The sequence below is a fragment of the Stegodyphus dumicola genome, chromosome 6, assembly GCF_044657685.1.
Source record: "Stegodyphus dumicola isolate Sdum_Otavi_A_Nest chromosome 6, ASM4465768v1".
Lineage (NCBI taxonomy): Eukaryota > Metazoa > Arthropoda > Arachnida > Araneae > Eresidae > Stegodyphus > Stegodyphus dumicola.
Window position 1 is genome coordinate 34,594,022 of NC_140773.1, and position 18,095 is coordinate 34,612,116.

Below are 18,095 nucleotides of genomic sequence, written 5' to 3' on the forward strand. Positions count from 1 at the left end.
TGAGAGGGTTTATTTCGAATTAAAACTTAGGAAATGCCAATTATTGATGACAGTTTGGGGAATTTAGGGTCGATGACAGTTTGGGGAATTTAGGGTCTTGGGGCCAAACCTAGTACCCAAACTTGTCAAAGATAGAACTGGTAAACGCTTCTAGGGTTAAGATTGCCATTGGACTCTTATAATACAAAAATGTACAGAACTAGAATGCAAAACATTTATCTAATAATTTCAGAATTTGAAAACGGTTTATGAAACAAAACAGTTTTTATTTAAGAGGTAGTTTTCATTAACCCTTCTAAAATGTAATAAAATACTTGTATAACCTTCCTTAAGCCTTGAAAATCTCTACTGAACCTTTTGAGATAAAAAGTAAAGTTCGTCATTTTAAGGCAATAATCCCATGAATGATAATTTTATAGTGAAAAATAAATTATGATGTTACACGGAAATCTTTTTTGAGCCTATAAAACTATACCACATTCTTTTTTGTTCATCGGGCGAAATCAAGTTCCAGAAACTTGCTTCAGAACAACTGACTGAATCAATATCCATCTTCGAAACAAAACTGCTTAGTCTGAATAAAAATTATAATCTTTTTCTTGAAGGTTGCTTGTGCAAATAGGTATTAGTCATATAGGTGTTTAGACCAGACATATCACCAGCTTCTTTCATCCGTTTCATCCGTAAGCATAGCAGAATGCACATGATAGTAGAAAGCAACAGGCAGGCCAGAAATGCTGTGGTAACTGCTGTCAAAGCTAGTACTGGTAAACACATGGTACTGCTAGGTGTTTCATCTAAAAAATCAAAAACAGAAGCTGTAAATGATATAAGATTACGGTAAAATAAGTTATACATTTTTGGAATAATGGAATATAATGAATTCTGCATTAACAGAATATAATTAAAATTATTATAATAGAATTTAGTTTATTGCATAATTGGAATAATATGTATCCCGCAATGATAGGTTAAAGAATTTAAGATCTTGAAGGCCCATAAATTTATTTTTAAACATATCATGACAATTATGTTACGTTATAGAAAAGTTAAATTTTTAATGTTAACTTCACTTTATCTCTTCTTTGTCTCAGTCACAATAATTTTTCTACTTTTTGCAAATCACAATTATGCAAAAGTAAGCTAATATTGCGGTTCCTTAGCGCGGTTTTTTCTGTATTTTACGATTCTTTTTCCGACTTGCGCTGAATACTAGTGAGATGATTTACTGGGTAAAAGCTCCATTGGTATTTGGACGTTGTTCCTGTGTCATTAGTCCAACGTGAGTCTGAGATAATGTTTTTAAGAATAAATAGAAGCTTAACAGATAGGCATGAATTAGCTTATTTAGATAATGGGAAAGCGTTACACGGGCTGAACGTCTTTGTGGAGGATATTTTTAAGGTGACATTCTTACTCACATTACGCGTGGGCAAAACCATGAAAACTCGCCTGCAGTAAACCCGTCTGCTGATATTTGAACCCATATCAAACTAACAGCGCTCAGGGGTCTTAAAGCTCTACCACTCATCGGAGTTAAAGAGAAAGCAGAAATTTAGGTGTGCAGTTCATTGAGAGTTGACATTGTGCATTGGTAGAGTGTATTTGCATAGAAACTTAGAAAAACTTTCAAGCTTTACGTTTTACATTACTTGAAATTCAGTCACAAGCTGTATTTCCAAAAAATATCTAGTTGCTATTTTTTAGCTTTTCGTAAGTTTTTTTTTTATTATATTTCAAGCTATAGCTCACCTGGAGACTTAGAGAACTAAGAAAGATTGTTAGACTCTAGACATGTATTGCAATATTCAGGTCTTATTTATTATGCAGTAATAAATACCTTACCTTTGGGTGAGATAGAACAGTTTATGTTCAGAAACAAATACTCATAGCTGCAAAATGCTTGCTGATAAAACAGTTGATGAAATACTCGTACATAAATGATAGCTTAAATCATCAGTGTTAACTCGTCTTTTCTTCGACAGCTTCAAATACTTTGTCATATGATAAGCTGTATTTATTTATTTTTTACGAATGAAATTACATTATCAAATAAAGCCGCAACGAAAGCTTTAGTAACGATTATATACCACAAAATAGTAATTTGTGGGATTTTGCTAAAAGATGCAGTTGGTGAAAAATGGTAAATTTCTTCACAGTTTTGGAAACATAAACTTTGAGAATTGACAAGAAATCGCACTTGAAGAGGATAAACCATTTATAAATAGGAAAATTTTACTTTTTTAGCATAGGAAATTAGGAAATGCATGTCAAAAATTAAAGAGAGTACATTACATATTTGAGATCTAACAAAATATGCTATTTAATGCTAGAATGTTACGAGTTTGGGCGAAGAAACTTGAAATTTTACAAAATTCTTTGAAAGCCTATAATTATCCCTTTTAATGTATTGTTTCAGAGGCATCTTCTGCGCGCGGCTAAAAACATGAATTAGGTACATACAGTTATAAATAAAAATTCATAAGGGCATTGCTTTTTAAATGTCCTCTTATGTCAAAAGAAGTGATACTGAGGCTTTGCTAAACTTCATTTTTAGTTTCTAAACCACGACTAATAATTACTCATATTCATTTTTCAATTACATTCATAACACTATTAATTATTATTATTATTTAATAATTTTAATCTGACAGTATTTTAGTTACTAAGAGAGCTGAAATAAAAAAATAATTTCAGTCGATTGAGTCAGAATGCACATTAGACGATTTCAAGTGTTTGTTTTCACTATTTGTTAAAGAGAATTCTGCATTTAGCACTAGATATACGAAAGATATGTTTCTATCCCTTTTTTATTTAGGTTACGTTTCAGAATTTTAAGATTATTGTCACATACCAGTTTTTGTACTGCCTGCCGCTAATGTATCTGACGATTCCTGTAGTACTTGTAAAGCTTGGAATAAGCTGACATTTTCCGACGTTAAAGAAGAATTGTCAGCTTCAAAATGGAGATCGGCAGATCGTTTTGTCAAGCTTTTCCAGTGACACCTCTGAGCCTAAGAAACAGAGAATTCCATAAAACAAAAATTAATACCAAATATTATATTAGTCAGTACCAAAATTTTCTTCAAAATTCCCTTGGGTTTAAATAATGTAATTCAAAAAATTGTGAAATATTTAATCAAAATCAATGTTCATGACATCTGGCATTTGTTTTGGTACATCTTTCAATTTTTAGGTTAATTTAATTATTACGAATATAAATTGTTTTTTTAAATTTTATCCTCTGATCGAAGTCTTTTGTTTTATTTCAGTTGAATATCAAAACATTATAAAAGCTGGATTAAAAAAAGGGAGCTTTCAAGTGAAGATCGAATTGCGGTTGTACAGTTCTTGATGCATCGAAAGAAAAACAAAAGTTGGAAAACAATTCAATGACCATATGAAGAATGTGAAAAGGCGCTTCCGAAAATAATTAATAAGACGAATCTTATGCTTATGTTGATTCTTTGAAGAAACAAAATTGCTGACAATGCAAAGATTATGGAGGAAACCTTGAAAAACGTAGTCATATTTCTATTAGCAGAAGAGGTACCATAGAAGCAGTAAATATAGCCTTTGATAATATTTCTCCCGATATACTAGATAACACCTTTCTATCACTTCTACAAGTTAAGCTGAAAGCAAATGAAGAACGAAGGTTCCCAATAATTTAGCTCACTCATACAGGGAAAGCAGAGCTTCGCAGCCAAGGAATCCTACCTACAAGTTTAAAACGCAGTAAAGAAATTTAAAAATCCAAGAAATTTTCTGAACACTCATATAAAAAATTAAGAGCAATATTTTTAATTTTTTAATTTAATATAGTTTTTTGATAATAAACGTTGCGTTCTACACTTATTTCCTTTTGATAATATTATTACACGACAAATTAAATTTATCAACCACTATTATTATAATTAGATAGAGGGAAATACATCATATTAAATATTTAGCGGAAAGGAAAATCATAGCTTCTTTATTATCTGAGTAATTCTGTTATAGAAAATACATAGTACTTTTTTATAGCTTTTAGAAAACTATAGAACTTAATTTCAATGCAAATAGTATATTATTTCCTTTACAATATAATTGTAAATTACTTCATACTCTATTAATTTATAGCTGCTTGTGGTATATCTGAAAAAACTTGCAATATTAGTTTTATTGTCTGCCTTTGAGCATGCTATGTACAATTTCATGTAAGTCTACTATTGAACTTTCTTTAGTGACAGTAACTCAAATTGAAACAAACTCAGGATTCAAACAAAGGTAAAATCCTAGTATACGGTGCAGCCTTGGCGCGACTTTGAAAATTATCGCCAACACCAAAAATGATCCAAAGAACGTCTATATATATATACTATATACTATATACTATGTGTGTATATACATAGCATATATACTATATACATAGTACATACTATGTTTAACTATATATTTTCTTTGAATGACCCGTTAACTACTCATCGCAATGTCCGGTTTTTACTGCTCATCATAAAGTCGCCAAAAGTTGCCAAATCCCGTGTGCACCGGATACTAGGATTAAACCCAAACAAAAACTCCAAATTAATCTCAAGTACAATTAAAATAATTTGATGCCGCTTACAAGTAAACAGAAATTTTTAGAGCAAAAATAAAATGTGATTTGTGCAACTTCAAATCTTTATACCCAGAGAAAGATTACATCCATGTGATTTTTAAATAGTAAGTTTAAATATTAAAATATAATTTCTGTTTACTAAAAGGTCAGAGACTTACGGTAGGGAATAAAATTCCGAAAATATTAATTAAAATAAACAATTATAAGCTAAATCTTCTTTAGAATAGTGAACCGAATCAGTGGTTTTCATGTTATTTCGATCAGTCAGTCATTCTAGCAATGTTTAAAAATATTTTTAACTATTTTCTAATTTGATTGTGTATAAAATTCAGAGAAAACGTGAATTCAATATAGTAGCTGCATTGTAAAATAAATGAAATTTTTTTTTCCGAAAATGATGTGCGCAGAATTTAGGGAAAATAAGAAAGCTTGAGCTACCTGTTAAGAAAATCAAATTAAGCTATTTAGTTAAATAAGTAAAAATTTTAAATTATAAATCCATTAAATTAAAAAGTTTTTCCCTTAAGAATATTTCAAATAAAGTCCAAATTTATATGATACAAAGAAACACATACTTTCACAATTACGTAAATTTTAATATAAAGGCCATAAATCATTTTAACTTTTAAATGCACTAAAGAGTATTGTACTCACGGGACACGTTCCATGGCACATGTGGACATCACATTCCAAATACAATGCAGGACTGCTTGTGAATCTGAATGCCTTAAAATAAGCGTAAAGAGCAATATGATTTGTTCCTCCTCCACTACGGATGCCTCGAAAAGGACTCATCAGCTGCTCTTTCAAAATGCATCTAAAAACAAAGGCGGTACTGATTATATGCATATAAGATAAGTACTACAGCACAAATCTAGAATAAATGAAAAGAAAAAGAAATTCTTCTTGGTATAAACACTGCATTACAAAGAGTTGGGTATATAAAACAATAGAAGCATAAGTAATATGTCAAAAGAGAGCATACATAAGACGAGAGAGAGATAAATTAATATAGGATGAAAAATGAAAAAACGAATATATAATATTAATACAAAAGAACAATTAAGAAGGTGTAATGTTCTATTATGCTAATCTAACCAGTTGTTATGATTTAAACTTTTACAGTCACTTCTTCTTTCCGTTTCCCTACCAGAATGCAAATCTGATTAAAAGTATTTATAGTGAGGTTTTTCGTTTGTAAGAGCGTGTTTCTGAGACCCCGTTACTATTTTTCGTTAACTCTGATAAGATTATAATTTTTTGCCTTTTCATTATAGTTACCGATATTTGAATTGCTAAGCCGATGAGAAGTTTGAGCCTACTTCACATTGAAACAATTGTATTGCCTTTGGCTACTAAGTTTTAAATTCTTAAAATTGACTGTTAATTGAAGTTGCATCGCCACAAGTGGTTGGATGATTTTCTCAAGCACAATGTATATTTATGTTACAGTTCTGATTCAATAAAAAGGTTATTTTAAAATATTTACAAGATTCTGGAATTCTTTCCAGACGAAAAGATAATTCGCACGAAATCTGGTAGGAGTTCGGACTTAGTTTATGCCATCAAACTCTGTCAAGGGGAAAAGAAGACTTCAAATATAATAATTATTTTTTCTTAATTTGTTTCGAACATTTCCCTTAGAAGCACGTTTTAATTTGTCATTCACCTAATGTTATCTCAGACACTGATTCTAGTTTAATATTCCTTTTTTCCCTTATGGTAGTTCGGTCCGAGGTTCGAATCCCGCGAACGGGCTGGCTGCATGGGCGTTTTCGTGGTTTTCCCCATGTGTAACGTGTATACGAGCCAGTTTCTCTTAGAAAGTCCTCCACGAAAGGCATCCCTCCCCTTAGGCAGATAGCCCTAGTGTGCTTTGCCATAATTAAATACACCGCACCTTTTTTCCCTTGAATGTTTTTAACATCATACGTGTAATGTAAAATTACGTTCTTGAAATTACTTGGGCTGTTCTTTAAAAAAGGTTATCTTTTTTTTTAGTTTTTTGTAATTGTAAAATAGCTCAGATTTATTCTTTAGAATTTGATGGTATTCGGTCAATTATGGAACTGAATAAAGAGTGCGCTACTTCGCGTATTTGCTTATAAAGTAGATTTAGAAAAATGATTTGAATTAATTATGAATTTTCTCTAATTAAATTCAAAATTAAGAGAAGTGAAAAACTGTTTTATTTTCTTATATATAGTTTTCTATTTATTTTAAATAATGTCAACTTTAATTACGCAAATTAATTTTTATAATGTTTTTGAAAATAGGAATGTTACTACTTTTTAATTGATTAAGCCATCGAATTAATGATGCTTCGAAGCCAAATTTGAGATATTATCACGATTTCAGTTTTACTAATAATTAGTTTTATGTGTCTTGCCTCATTGCGATAATCATTCAGACCAGAGGCTTATGCAAATTGCCTGAAAAGATTTATATTTTAACATGTGATCTTAATAGGGAGCTCAGTGGAATGGTCTAGAAGTACTACAGTTCAGATGCAAAAGTCGCTCGTAGAGTAGGAATTTAGAACTACTGGAGGTGGAGATCGGTTAATGTTAAAAAGCTAGACAGTTCCCGTTCCGACCCGAAATGTGTTGTAAACCTGAGTAGGCTTTTGCTTCTGTGACCACGTCTTAACGTTAGCATGCTATTTACTAGCTGTTGCTGTCTGTCGACAGGAAGTTGTATAGTATAGATTTTCCTAATTACAGTTACATTACCATAATGTTGTAACTAAATTTTTGTATTTGGTTTTACTTTGAGTTTTATCATATGTATTAATTGCTAAGCAGTAACAGAGGCGATAATTCCGCAATTATTGAATTATTTCACCGTTAGGTCTGAAAATGCGTTAAGTCCAAGCTATTTTAACATCTTAGAAGTTACAACGTAATTAATAATGCTTTAATGGTAAAAGTAACAGTAGTGTTTAAAGACGTTTTTGGTATAAGAACAGGCTTTAAGAAAAGCAGCTTCTGATAAAAATGTCTTTTTCATAACCATTATTTATGTCAAGTTATATCTATATTTTTATTAGGTATATTTGTTTAATGATTTTGATATTTAATAAAAAGAGATTTGTATAAAAATGCTTTAAAATTTAAATAATGAGCTGAATCAATTCTTTATATCAAATCAAAAATAATTAACCGAATATTTTTTAAACTGTGCAGTTTGGCATACATAAGTATATTTTTAAAATGCTATAATTTGCAACACTTCAAGCGAAACAGCAAAATATGAAGGAAACTGATATCCAGTATTAATAAATTACAAAAAGAGTGAGTTAACATTTGGAGAAAGAAAACTAGATTTCATTCTTTCAAATGCAACTTCTAGAGCTGCATATGATACTCTGTGGAGGTGGAAAATATGTGGATGTATACTATTTTGGCATGGAGTTTTGGAAATTAGTAAAAGTGATAGGATAAGCTGCTATCCAGGTTATCAGGATTAGTATTCCTCTTTACTTGCTTTGGAAACATTAACTGTCCTGACTCGGAACAGGGAGCTTACTCAAGCTATGTTCGATAAATTGTGAAGTAGACAATACACACAGGAAGGGTATACGAAACCCTTTATTTCTCTATCTTTACAGAGCTTTCCGGAACTTCGAAATACAGAGACCAACCACTTGTGGTCTGAACGTAAGAATATAAAAATACTAACTAAAACTCTAACTAAACTAACTTTGGATTAATATACAAGTGCCTACTTTAAGATTGGCCGTAAATTAACAAAAAGCCGTATGTAGTACAGAGAGCTGCTAAAACTACGATACGTTTAAAATTATCAAGAGGATTAAACCTCTGGTCTTGAAGACAACCAGCAACCGAGTAAAACTACTATGGCAAGCGGCCTGCTTCTAATAACTCCTTCCTCTCTCTTGTTTGGCAAAAAGCCACAACTTAAGTACTTGGCGTTAGCAAGACAAATTTGCATAAATAAGTTAAAAGCTTTTAATTCTGGCCGGAAGTAGAAAATAAGAAGTGATAGTAAAGATTTAAAATAAAATAAACGTTAGTAAAACTTAGGATCCTTACAAGGTAACAACTCAAAACGGTTTAACTGTATTACAGTTACGATAAATAATGAAGAATATACATGAAAATTTTAAGTCGAGGTAACAAAAGAGAAGAAATTATTTAATTGGAAATGTGGAAAGAGAAATAAAAATAAATATTTATCTTATTGAACGGAATCCAATCTATCTTATTGAATTTATCTTATTGAACGGAATCTAATCTATCTTATTGAATTTATCTTATTGAACAAATTATTTTATATTTACCCATTGGCATCAATTAGCTGTAGTCTTTTCTTAGCTCCATTGTGAGCGAAGCAACTACTTACAGCAACATCAAATTCAGCTGGAAAAAGCAAGCAAAACTCATGAATACTATAAGTTTCTTAATAAACAATGCAATTTTAAAAGTCTTCTGAAACCCTAGTATGTAATGGCTAAGATATTACAAAATTTTAGTTATAGATTCATAAAATTAGAGAATATTAACATTAGAATTGAGCATTTAAAGAACATTTTCAGATAAATTTCGAAGTAATTTAATTGAATTTACTGTTTGATCAATGTCTGCGTTACAGTTCCTTGGAAATTAAATTAAGTGTTAGAAACCTATGGTCTTGCTCTTTCTGATGCTATTTATTCCAGTTTTAAATGACTAATTTTAAAAACAAAATTGGAATAGGGACTTTTAACCAATTGTGGTTAGTGAAATATTTGCTTGTTTAAACTTCAACATTTGAGACTTCGTTGTTAGTTTGAATAGTTTCTACACTAATAATATGCTTTATATTTCACAGGAACATTGCTGCAGTTTAGTAGGAATTTTGATTTAAGTGGAGATTCGAAATGATTTCTGTGGAGGTAGAAAATCAAAAAATTTTTTTGTCCTTTTTTCAGACTTTTCTTATCTTATATAATTCGGTATTAGGAACATGGGCTTGTCATTTAAAGAATTTGGGTTTTATTTCACTGAAACCCTACAACGTAAGACCAATATGAGGAAACAAGGCGCATATAATGATTGCTAACTCGAACATGTTTGAATAATAAGCTTTTCCTGTGCAAGTGCAATTCATCAGGGTTCAGATACATCGCAGCGCTGCACACCTTATATAAGCTGTACATGGTGCATCTGCTAGTCTGCTTGATATTCTGCATACGCCTGCTTGTTGTTGCATTCTTTTAACTTTATACATTCTTCGCTCATCATGCCAGATTGGGAACGTAAGAAACAAAAAAACATAGTATTGTTAATTTGCATTATTAAGTTATAATTTATGCTTTGTTTCTGACTCCAGATATTTCCCATTTTACTCCAATACTGCTTTGGTTTACGCTAGGAACGGTGATGATTGAGGGTGGCATCATAAATGACTGACATAGTGAGCTCAACTGAGCTTAAGTGCTGAACAATGGTACATGATGTGTGACTGCAATGTGAAGATGTTACTGAATGTCACATTGATTTGTTCCTTCGTGTAATTGGCGAAGAACGTTTTCTTATGGAACGCCTCATAGAACTATTAGAAGAGGGGAGAATCTCCTGGAGATTGAGGATATCCTCAACGAACGAATAGCGCCGTTGTTTGGTCGCTTTCAGCTCCATTGAACACGGATCTGTATTACGTGGAGACAAACTGCAAGCTTTGGGGGTCTTTTGTTGGAAAACAAGGTAGGCCTAATCTATATTTTAAAGGAGGAATACAGCAGTCTGCCTTTGGTAATGAGCTTGTCACGGTATTGCGATTACTGCCTCACAGTTCAATGTTAATATAAATCGTACTGAAAGTACAGTTTTGGGCACTGATAAGTATTTTTCATCCAACCTACACGTATTCCCGTTCAGAAAATAGCTTGCCGCATTTGGTTTCGTTCATGTTAAGTTAACTCTACGAATGCAGAATTGTGGTTCTTCATTAAGTTCTGTACATGCGTGTATAAAAAGGGCACCGAGGGAAAAAACTGGAGGATCATTTTGAATATATGTCACAACATATTACCGTTTACGGTATTTTCTTGGAATCAAATATTATAGGCCAGAATGGTTTCTTATTTTTTCTATTAAATAGCTCATTTAACTCCTTTTGAATTCATAAAGGATCGAAATACATTGCATAATTTTTAATTATTAGCAAAGAATATTTTGTTTAAAAGCAAATAAGTTCCTTTTTTTTAAAGTGTTATTTAAAAATAAATCTACATTGAACGATAATAAGAACATTAATTTTATGAACAGAAAATAACTAAAAAAAAGTCTCACTGCTGTCGCTTTCCATGTGAATCATGAGCGTCAGTGGGTCTCCTACAGTGACTGGTCCGGTAAGGCGACTTCCAGATGGTCCAAAACCAGATCGAACTTCCATGTAACACTGGGGTGGAGAAAGAGTTACTAAATACGGGCTTGCTGTATTTTTCCTGAAAGAAGAATATCATTCGAATTTATATATATATTCCAGAGATCTTCATGACAAAGTTATAATAATAGTAATAATAATAATCATAAATACAGTTTTTGTAGACTAAAAGCTTGATACTTATAGCATCCAGATGAAAAATCTCCAAAATAATCAAACTAAATCTATCAAAATATTTATTATATACATTGCTCGTTTGTAGCCCCTCAAATGAAACTCAAAGCTTCTTTTTGGTCGTTCTATGCATGTATCAGCAAGTGGCTATCGATGGACTTTGCGATGTTTTTGACTTCCTAGAATGAGGTTACATGCGTTTTCTGATCATTGGAAAGCAACATGAAAGGCAATATCCAGCAATAAAAGTACCATTTCTGGGTTAAAAAACTGAAGAATGGAGAGAGGCTGTTGCATAATAAATTTCATGGCCTGTTACAATTTCATGTTGCTGGACACAAGAGGGCGTATCTTTTTTATGTTATGATATAATATTTTATTACCGTTCTGCGGTATATTTGATTGAGATGTAGTGGTAAGCTCTTCTGTAAGAAAACAAATTGTAAATAGCTGTAAATGAAGTTTTCTATGTTATAAAATGGAAAAAATTCTAAGTATCCTGTGGATTTCGTCAAGGAAAGGTAAGCAGAAAGATTTTCTCATCAAATATTGTTAAATGTTGAAGGTAAAAATAAGAAAATACAAATTAGAAACACAGACAATAATTCAAATAATTCAGCCCTCAAAATGCAATGAGCTTTAAATATTCATCATATTTAAAGCCCAGCATATTTTATACTTAAGGAATAATTCTAAAAACATTTTCTAATCCATAGGTCAAGGTCCTATAACCACAGTATTACACCGTTTTGAACTTTATAAAAACGCAGCCGACGCTTTTCTATTAGAAAAAAATTTAAATATTAAAAATTTATAAAATTTATTTCCTTTTTGCTAGATGCAGGTTTTTAATCTAAAGGAAAAAAGTTAAGTGTATCTCATACAATAAATATTAAAAATATTACTGAAGATGATTTATGCAAACCTAGGTTCAAAGTTAGTTATTTTTCAGCTGCTATTTTAATTGTGATTCTCTTTTAAAATCCGTCAGATTTGTAATTAATTAAGAGGGTAAAATATATGAGCATTCAAGTAATATAATGTAGAATTCTAAATACTCTTATCAAAGTAATTTGTTTTAAGTTTTTGCACATTAAGAAACCTATTTTGTAATCAATACTAAAAATGAAATAGAAAAGATAAGAAAATAGTGCATCAATTTTTCAAAAATTGTGGGATGCATTTTTGTTAATAATTTGTAAGCATTTAGATAATATAAACGACATAGCAACTTACTCTACTCCAACCACTGGGAATGTGACAGTTCTTCGAAACTCATAACCGTACTCACAGGTGACTTGAAAATGCTCATCCCAGTCTTCTTCGATATCTGGATTATACTGCACGGTAATTGTGTTCCACATAAAATGATTTCTATCCTATTAACGGGAAACCTTATAAGTCTTATAAAGATTAGCGCATTTCATTTTTGAACTAATAGACATTTTTCAAAATTAAAAAAAAAATTGTAGAAAGAGAAGTATGTGAATAGGAACTTTAAAATAATGAACTTTAAAATTAAGTAAAATACACCTTCGAATTTGCGTTAGTTTGACAGGGATTTGTGCCAGACACTTTCAAACTGTATAGAATAATATAGCACGGTCTCTAAAAAGGAAAATTATATACTCCTGGAATAACAAATCGAGAGCTAAAATAATTTTGTAACATGAGAAATTTCCGTAAAACGTAATACTAACAAACGAGCATTACCTGTTTCAGGAGAAAATTCATTTCCCAACGACTTTTAAGACGAATTGATTATTAAATCCGTATAACTTTGCTTATATTGAAATCACATATGAAATATGTAAGTTTTTTTTGCTTAGTTGAACAAGTCAAAGCACACGAAGACTATCTGCCCAAGATAAAGCATACTTTCGCGAATAACTTTTTAAAAATTTGATTTGGGGAATCACGAAAGCAGCCATACAGCTAGTCTATTCCCTGGAAACTCGAAATTCATTCGAATTACTTGTGTTCAGTGATCAGATCCATTTTGCCACTTGGGAGCTTTGAAATCTTTAAAGAGTAAATGATATGAACACAGTCCAGTTCAATTAATTTAATGAAATGAATCTTCTTTTTGCTTCCTTGTACTAAGGAAATGCTGTAATCACGAAACATCACATTTCAAGAAAAATATTCATTTTGACTATTTCCGAATAGATTCAGAGGATTTTTTGCATGACGACTGTACGTACATTGACTGTATATAATAAGGAATTCTTTTTTCCAAAACTGAATGTAAAACGGATTTAAAATAAACTCAAAAAGAACATTTTTCGTGATGCATGTAAGTACGTATGTATAGACGTATCTCGCATAACTCAAAAACGATTAGCCGTAGAACGTTGAAATTTGGTATAGGAGGCTGGTATAAAATCTAATTGTGCATCTCCCTTCCCGATCAACAGTACCAAACGTGTATATATGTACAACCACCGCCTTGTTTTTGAAATCAATGGTCGTAGTCATAGAAGTATTTTAAACAACGAAAATAGTCATGTTTTTGCAGCGTAAAATTAAAATATAATCTAACTTTTACTGCAGTCTCACGGTTCCAATACTTATATTTGGGAAAGTTTTATATTCGCTATAGAAAAAATTAAATTATAAGCAATTTGACTCCCATTCGACAAAAATTGATGGGCATATTTAATTTCAAAATTTGCAGTTTTTGATGTTATTCTTCCTTTACCTTGCGAGACTGGCTAATTAAGTTAAAATAATTCAAGGAAATAAGTTTAAATGAAGAAGCAAAAAATGTTTGTAAATTAATATGTGGTAGGAGGAAGTTTTGTGATGTTCATGTAATATATCTTAAATTTATGCTGCTATAATTTACTCTTTAATGCGATAATTTGCCATTTAATGGGCTGTTTTGAAAATAAAATGGAAACCGTTTTAGAATAAAGGAAAAAAATAACTTTATCCTTAAAGTCCTTACATTTTTAATTATTATATTTAGAACACTGGTTGTTATTAATTTTAGCAAGCCCTCGTTGCAAAGTTTACTTAAAATGCCTTTTCTTTATTTGTCTATTATTTCAAGACAAATTATGTTTAAATTTATTACATAGGACAGAAGAATAACAAAGGATGATTTCCTTTCCATATGAGTACATTTGTTTTCACTTAATAAAACTTGCTAAAAAATGAGTTCTTTTCCAACCAAACATTCGACGCTTTTCACTGAAATATATTTAAATAATTTATTGATTAAAAACAAATTTTTATAAAGTTGATTTAATAATTGGAGATGATGTAAATGTTGTGGACAAGTACTGCACCGGTGGTCAAAGAGATATGGTCTACACTGTACATTACTGTACACAACTATACTAAAGAAATGGACTGTGAGAAGATGGGATTTATTAATTGTTATGTAATTAATTATCTCTATAAAACTATTTGTTACAGAGTATTTTTTGGATTTGAAGATGATATCGAGGATTTTAGAAAATGCTTCGGACTTGAGCAAAACCTGGATTGATTAAAACTGAGAAATGTTTTAAATAAATAAATATTCATTAAAAATATCCTGTTAGATGCTCGATTAAAACTTTTATATGAAGTGTTTCGATCAGTAGGAAAAATAATCAAGAAAACAGAAAGCAAAACCTGAAGTTTCTCATTGAAAGAATGCACATGTACACAGTGCATTGGTTACATAGAATAGAATTAAATATTTCGAATTGTAGTAATTTATCAAAAAGGAGAAATTATTATGCTGCAGTAATTGAAAATATAACTCTCAGGTTCCGTTTATTGAAACCAAATTAAATTTTGTACTTTGGTACAACATATTCTTCAAAATAAAATCTGCATTAGATATTTATAAGATATAAATTTATAAAAATGTAAAATTTTAAACTGCAGTCTTTAAACAACATAATGCATTGATTCAATAGTAATTGCTCCTTACTGGTACTTCATTGGAAGACGGTTCAAACTCAGGTCTCCCAAGGGTGCCACATCTGTTCAAACGGATAGAAAACTCATAACGATCATGTCCAGAACCATTAATATATACACAATCATTGTCGTGTGCATAGCCTGTGCTGTATACTAGACCGTCGAAAGAACCGTTGAATTGAACAGTTATTTTCATATAATTACTGAAGCAGTCTGCAGTTACATCTGTAAAGAAAACAACAAAAGAATACTTTATTAGCACAGTTATAATAATGAACATAAGATGATCCTAATGAATTTTCTAAGCTTGACTTGGTTTCAGGTGAATCAGAAAGTATTGCATAAAAGAGCTTAATAATTTTGGTATCAATATTTTGACCTGGTAATTTAAAAAATGGAATAAAGTTTGTTTTAGATAAATGCAAATTCTGTTAAGTAGGATTTTACACAGTAAAGAGAAGTTCCTACCTAGAATTACTAGGGAGGTGAATTCATTTTCCACTTACTTGCTCAAGTTCTTCAGTGTTTTTCTAGTAAATTATAATCACGACAATTGCATTACATCAGCTTTTGAAAAAATCAGATATAAAAAGAGAAACTTTTCAGTTTGTACCCTTTCTAGTTATTTTTCTAGTCTACGTGTCTCTGTCTATTCTTTTTATTCAAGTCCGTAAGAGAAAAAGTAGCGGTTCCGTTTTGAATTTATTTTCTGACAGTTAACCAAAAATGTGTTTTGCATTAATTGCTATTTGCACAATTAAATCGATTCAAGCAGGAAAAAAAATAAAAGAAATTCTGCATTTATACCAACGAAGATCGTCATAAATTTGAAAGTATTCGCTTTAGATTGTTTTTTAACACACCACCTCTGAATTTTGCGACTTATGTTTAAGTTGAACAGTGCTTTCTGTCTTCAAACAGTTATAATGCTTCTTTGTTCCTTTTTGTGGTAGATATGTAAATTTATTTCTCACTTTCTTAAATAAGTAGGGTCTTATATTAATTAATCAGGTATCTTATTATATTGTTATCTAATATATCTATGCTTTCATTTCTACTTCAATTCAATTTCCACCGGGATGCAAATTAGCTAATGTATACGCAGAGTTCTTGAGTTTCAGAAGAGAGCAAATGACAACTATCTCTAACCGGTTACTTTGCGACAACGTTTTGCTAATGATTTGGTTTGCTTAAAATCGGCTTTAGTTGATGCTTCATGAAAGAAGCAATTGCTTGCACTGGTCTGAAGAGTAAATGAAAAATTTATTTTAAACTTTCATTTCAGCTTGTATTAGTCTACTTTAAAAGTTACGGCGGGATAATAAGTCGTCTTTACGGTTCTAGGAATTTAGATTTAAACTAATGTGGAAAGTTACAAAGATGCCATTGATCTTTCTATAGTAACAATACACTTTTTCACTGGAATTGGCTTATTGCAAATTTAATTATTGTGTAAAGTAAATATACACATAAGAACATTCATTTCAGCTTGGATTAGTCTACTTTAAAAGTTACAGCGGTATAATAAGTCGTCTTATTGTCTTTACGGTTCTAGGAGTTTAGAGTTAAACTAATGTGGAATGTTACAAAGATGCCATTGATCTTTCTATAGTAACAATCCACTTTTTCACTGGAATTGGCTTATTGCAAATTTAATTATTGTGTAAAGTAAATACACACATAAGAAGATTCATTTCAGCTTGTATTAGTCTACTTTAAAAGTTACGGCGGGAAAATAAGTCGTCTTATTGTCTTTACGGTTCTAGGAGTTTAGAGTTAAACTAATGTGGAAAGTTACAAAGATGCCATTGATCTTTCTATAGTAACAATCCACTTTCTCACTGGAATTGGCTTATTGCAAATTTAATTATTGTGTAAAGTAAATACACCCATAAGAAAACATCTGGGCATTCGACACGACCCATGCATTTGTGTACAGGAGAATGAAGTAGTCCTTTATCTTGTTTTATAAGAGAAGAACGTTTATTTATTCTTGAAGCTCTTTTCAATAAACGACGTGCGACTGAAATTTAGCAAATTTATATTACTATCTATAGCAGTCAGTTTCCATTTCAATAGTAAGACTACTGAAAAATTTAGACAGGCAGGTTCAGTTAACAACGAGGTGTCATAAAAATCACTATCAAGGTTGACTGCAAGTGTAGTGAGCAATATCAGCTACCGATTGACTGCAAAATCAATAACGTGTATTTTATTACAAAGACTTTTGTTTAGGTTCTAATGTTCTATACTTACATTCTACTCTAGGTACTTCTCTTTCATGTTGAAATCCTAAAACTACTGGAGCTGATTGTTCTATGACTGTGGCTGGGGGAACATATCCAGCACCCGGTACTGGAGGAAAAGGTTGTTTAGGAGTTTCAACGAGCTCGTTCTCATTGGGATCAGCAGCGTGACTCTCTACAGATGCTGGATAGTAGGCATCTCCTGGTTTCAGAGGGCTGGTTTCGCGTTCCCTTTGGTGTTCATTACTGCTAAATTTTTCCGATTCTGAAAGCATGAAATAATATTATTTATAAATTAGAACACGAAAAAAGTTTTTGTAGTAAATGTTTTCGCCAACAATATAAGAAGGTCAAAAGTTTGTATTACAGATAAGATATTTTTCTCGAAATAATATAAAATTCAACTTTTGATTTAAATGTACTCCGGCTGAATTAAGAAACTATAAACGTTTAGAACACTGTAAACGTGTAATTTAAATCTTTAAGATCTCCGTTAAAATTAATTTGAGACATATTTAGGAGCATAAAATAATATTCCAATAATTACATCGAAGTACTTAGTAGCTAATATATGCTTCGTAATTTAAAGTAATTTCAAAGAAGAGTATTCTGTTCCTAGGAAAAGAGTGATTTAAGTACTTTTAAGAGAGTTATGCAATATAAACCATTTCCTTATAGAACAAAGACATGCGGAAATTTAAAGAGTCTGTTAAAAATGAAATATTAGTGATAATTTTTCAATGATTTTGAGTACTTTTATATGATTA

At 31.0% G+C, this 18,095-nt stretch overlaps 1 protein-coding gene across 1 annotated transcript in view; it reads right to left on the reverse strand.

Annotated features, from left to right (window-relative positions):
• Positions 1-395: 395 nt before the first annotated feature.
• Positions 396-18,095, reverse strand: part of LOC118182103 (uncharacterized) — a 29,604-nt gene continuing 11,904 nt past the window's right edge. Inside the window, exons 3-10 of the mRNA XM_035351390.2 lie at positions 17,339-17,593; positions 15,093-15,307; positions 12,401-12,543; positions 10,897-11,051; positions 8,904-8,982; positions 5,255-5,417; positions 2,855-3,014; positions 396-797 (exon numbers count right to left, since the gene is read on the reverse strand). Of these exons, the coding sequence (XP_035207281.1) occupies positions 586-797; positions 2,855-3,014; positions 5,255-5,417; positions 8,904-8,982; positions 10,897-11,051; positions 12,401-12,543; positions 15,093-15,307; positions 17,339-17,593 (1,382 nt within the window). The 3' untranslated portion in view covers positions 396-585. The remainder of the gene's footprint in view (positions 798-2,854; positions 3,015-5,254; positions 5,418-8,903; positions 8,983-10,896; positions 11,052-12,400; positions 12,544-15,092; positions 15,308-17,338; positions 17,594-18,095) is intronic.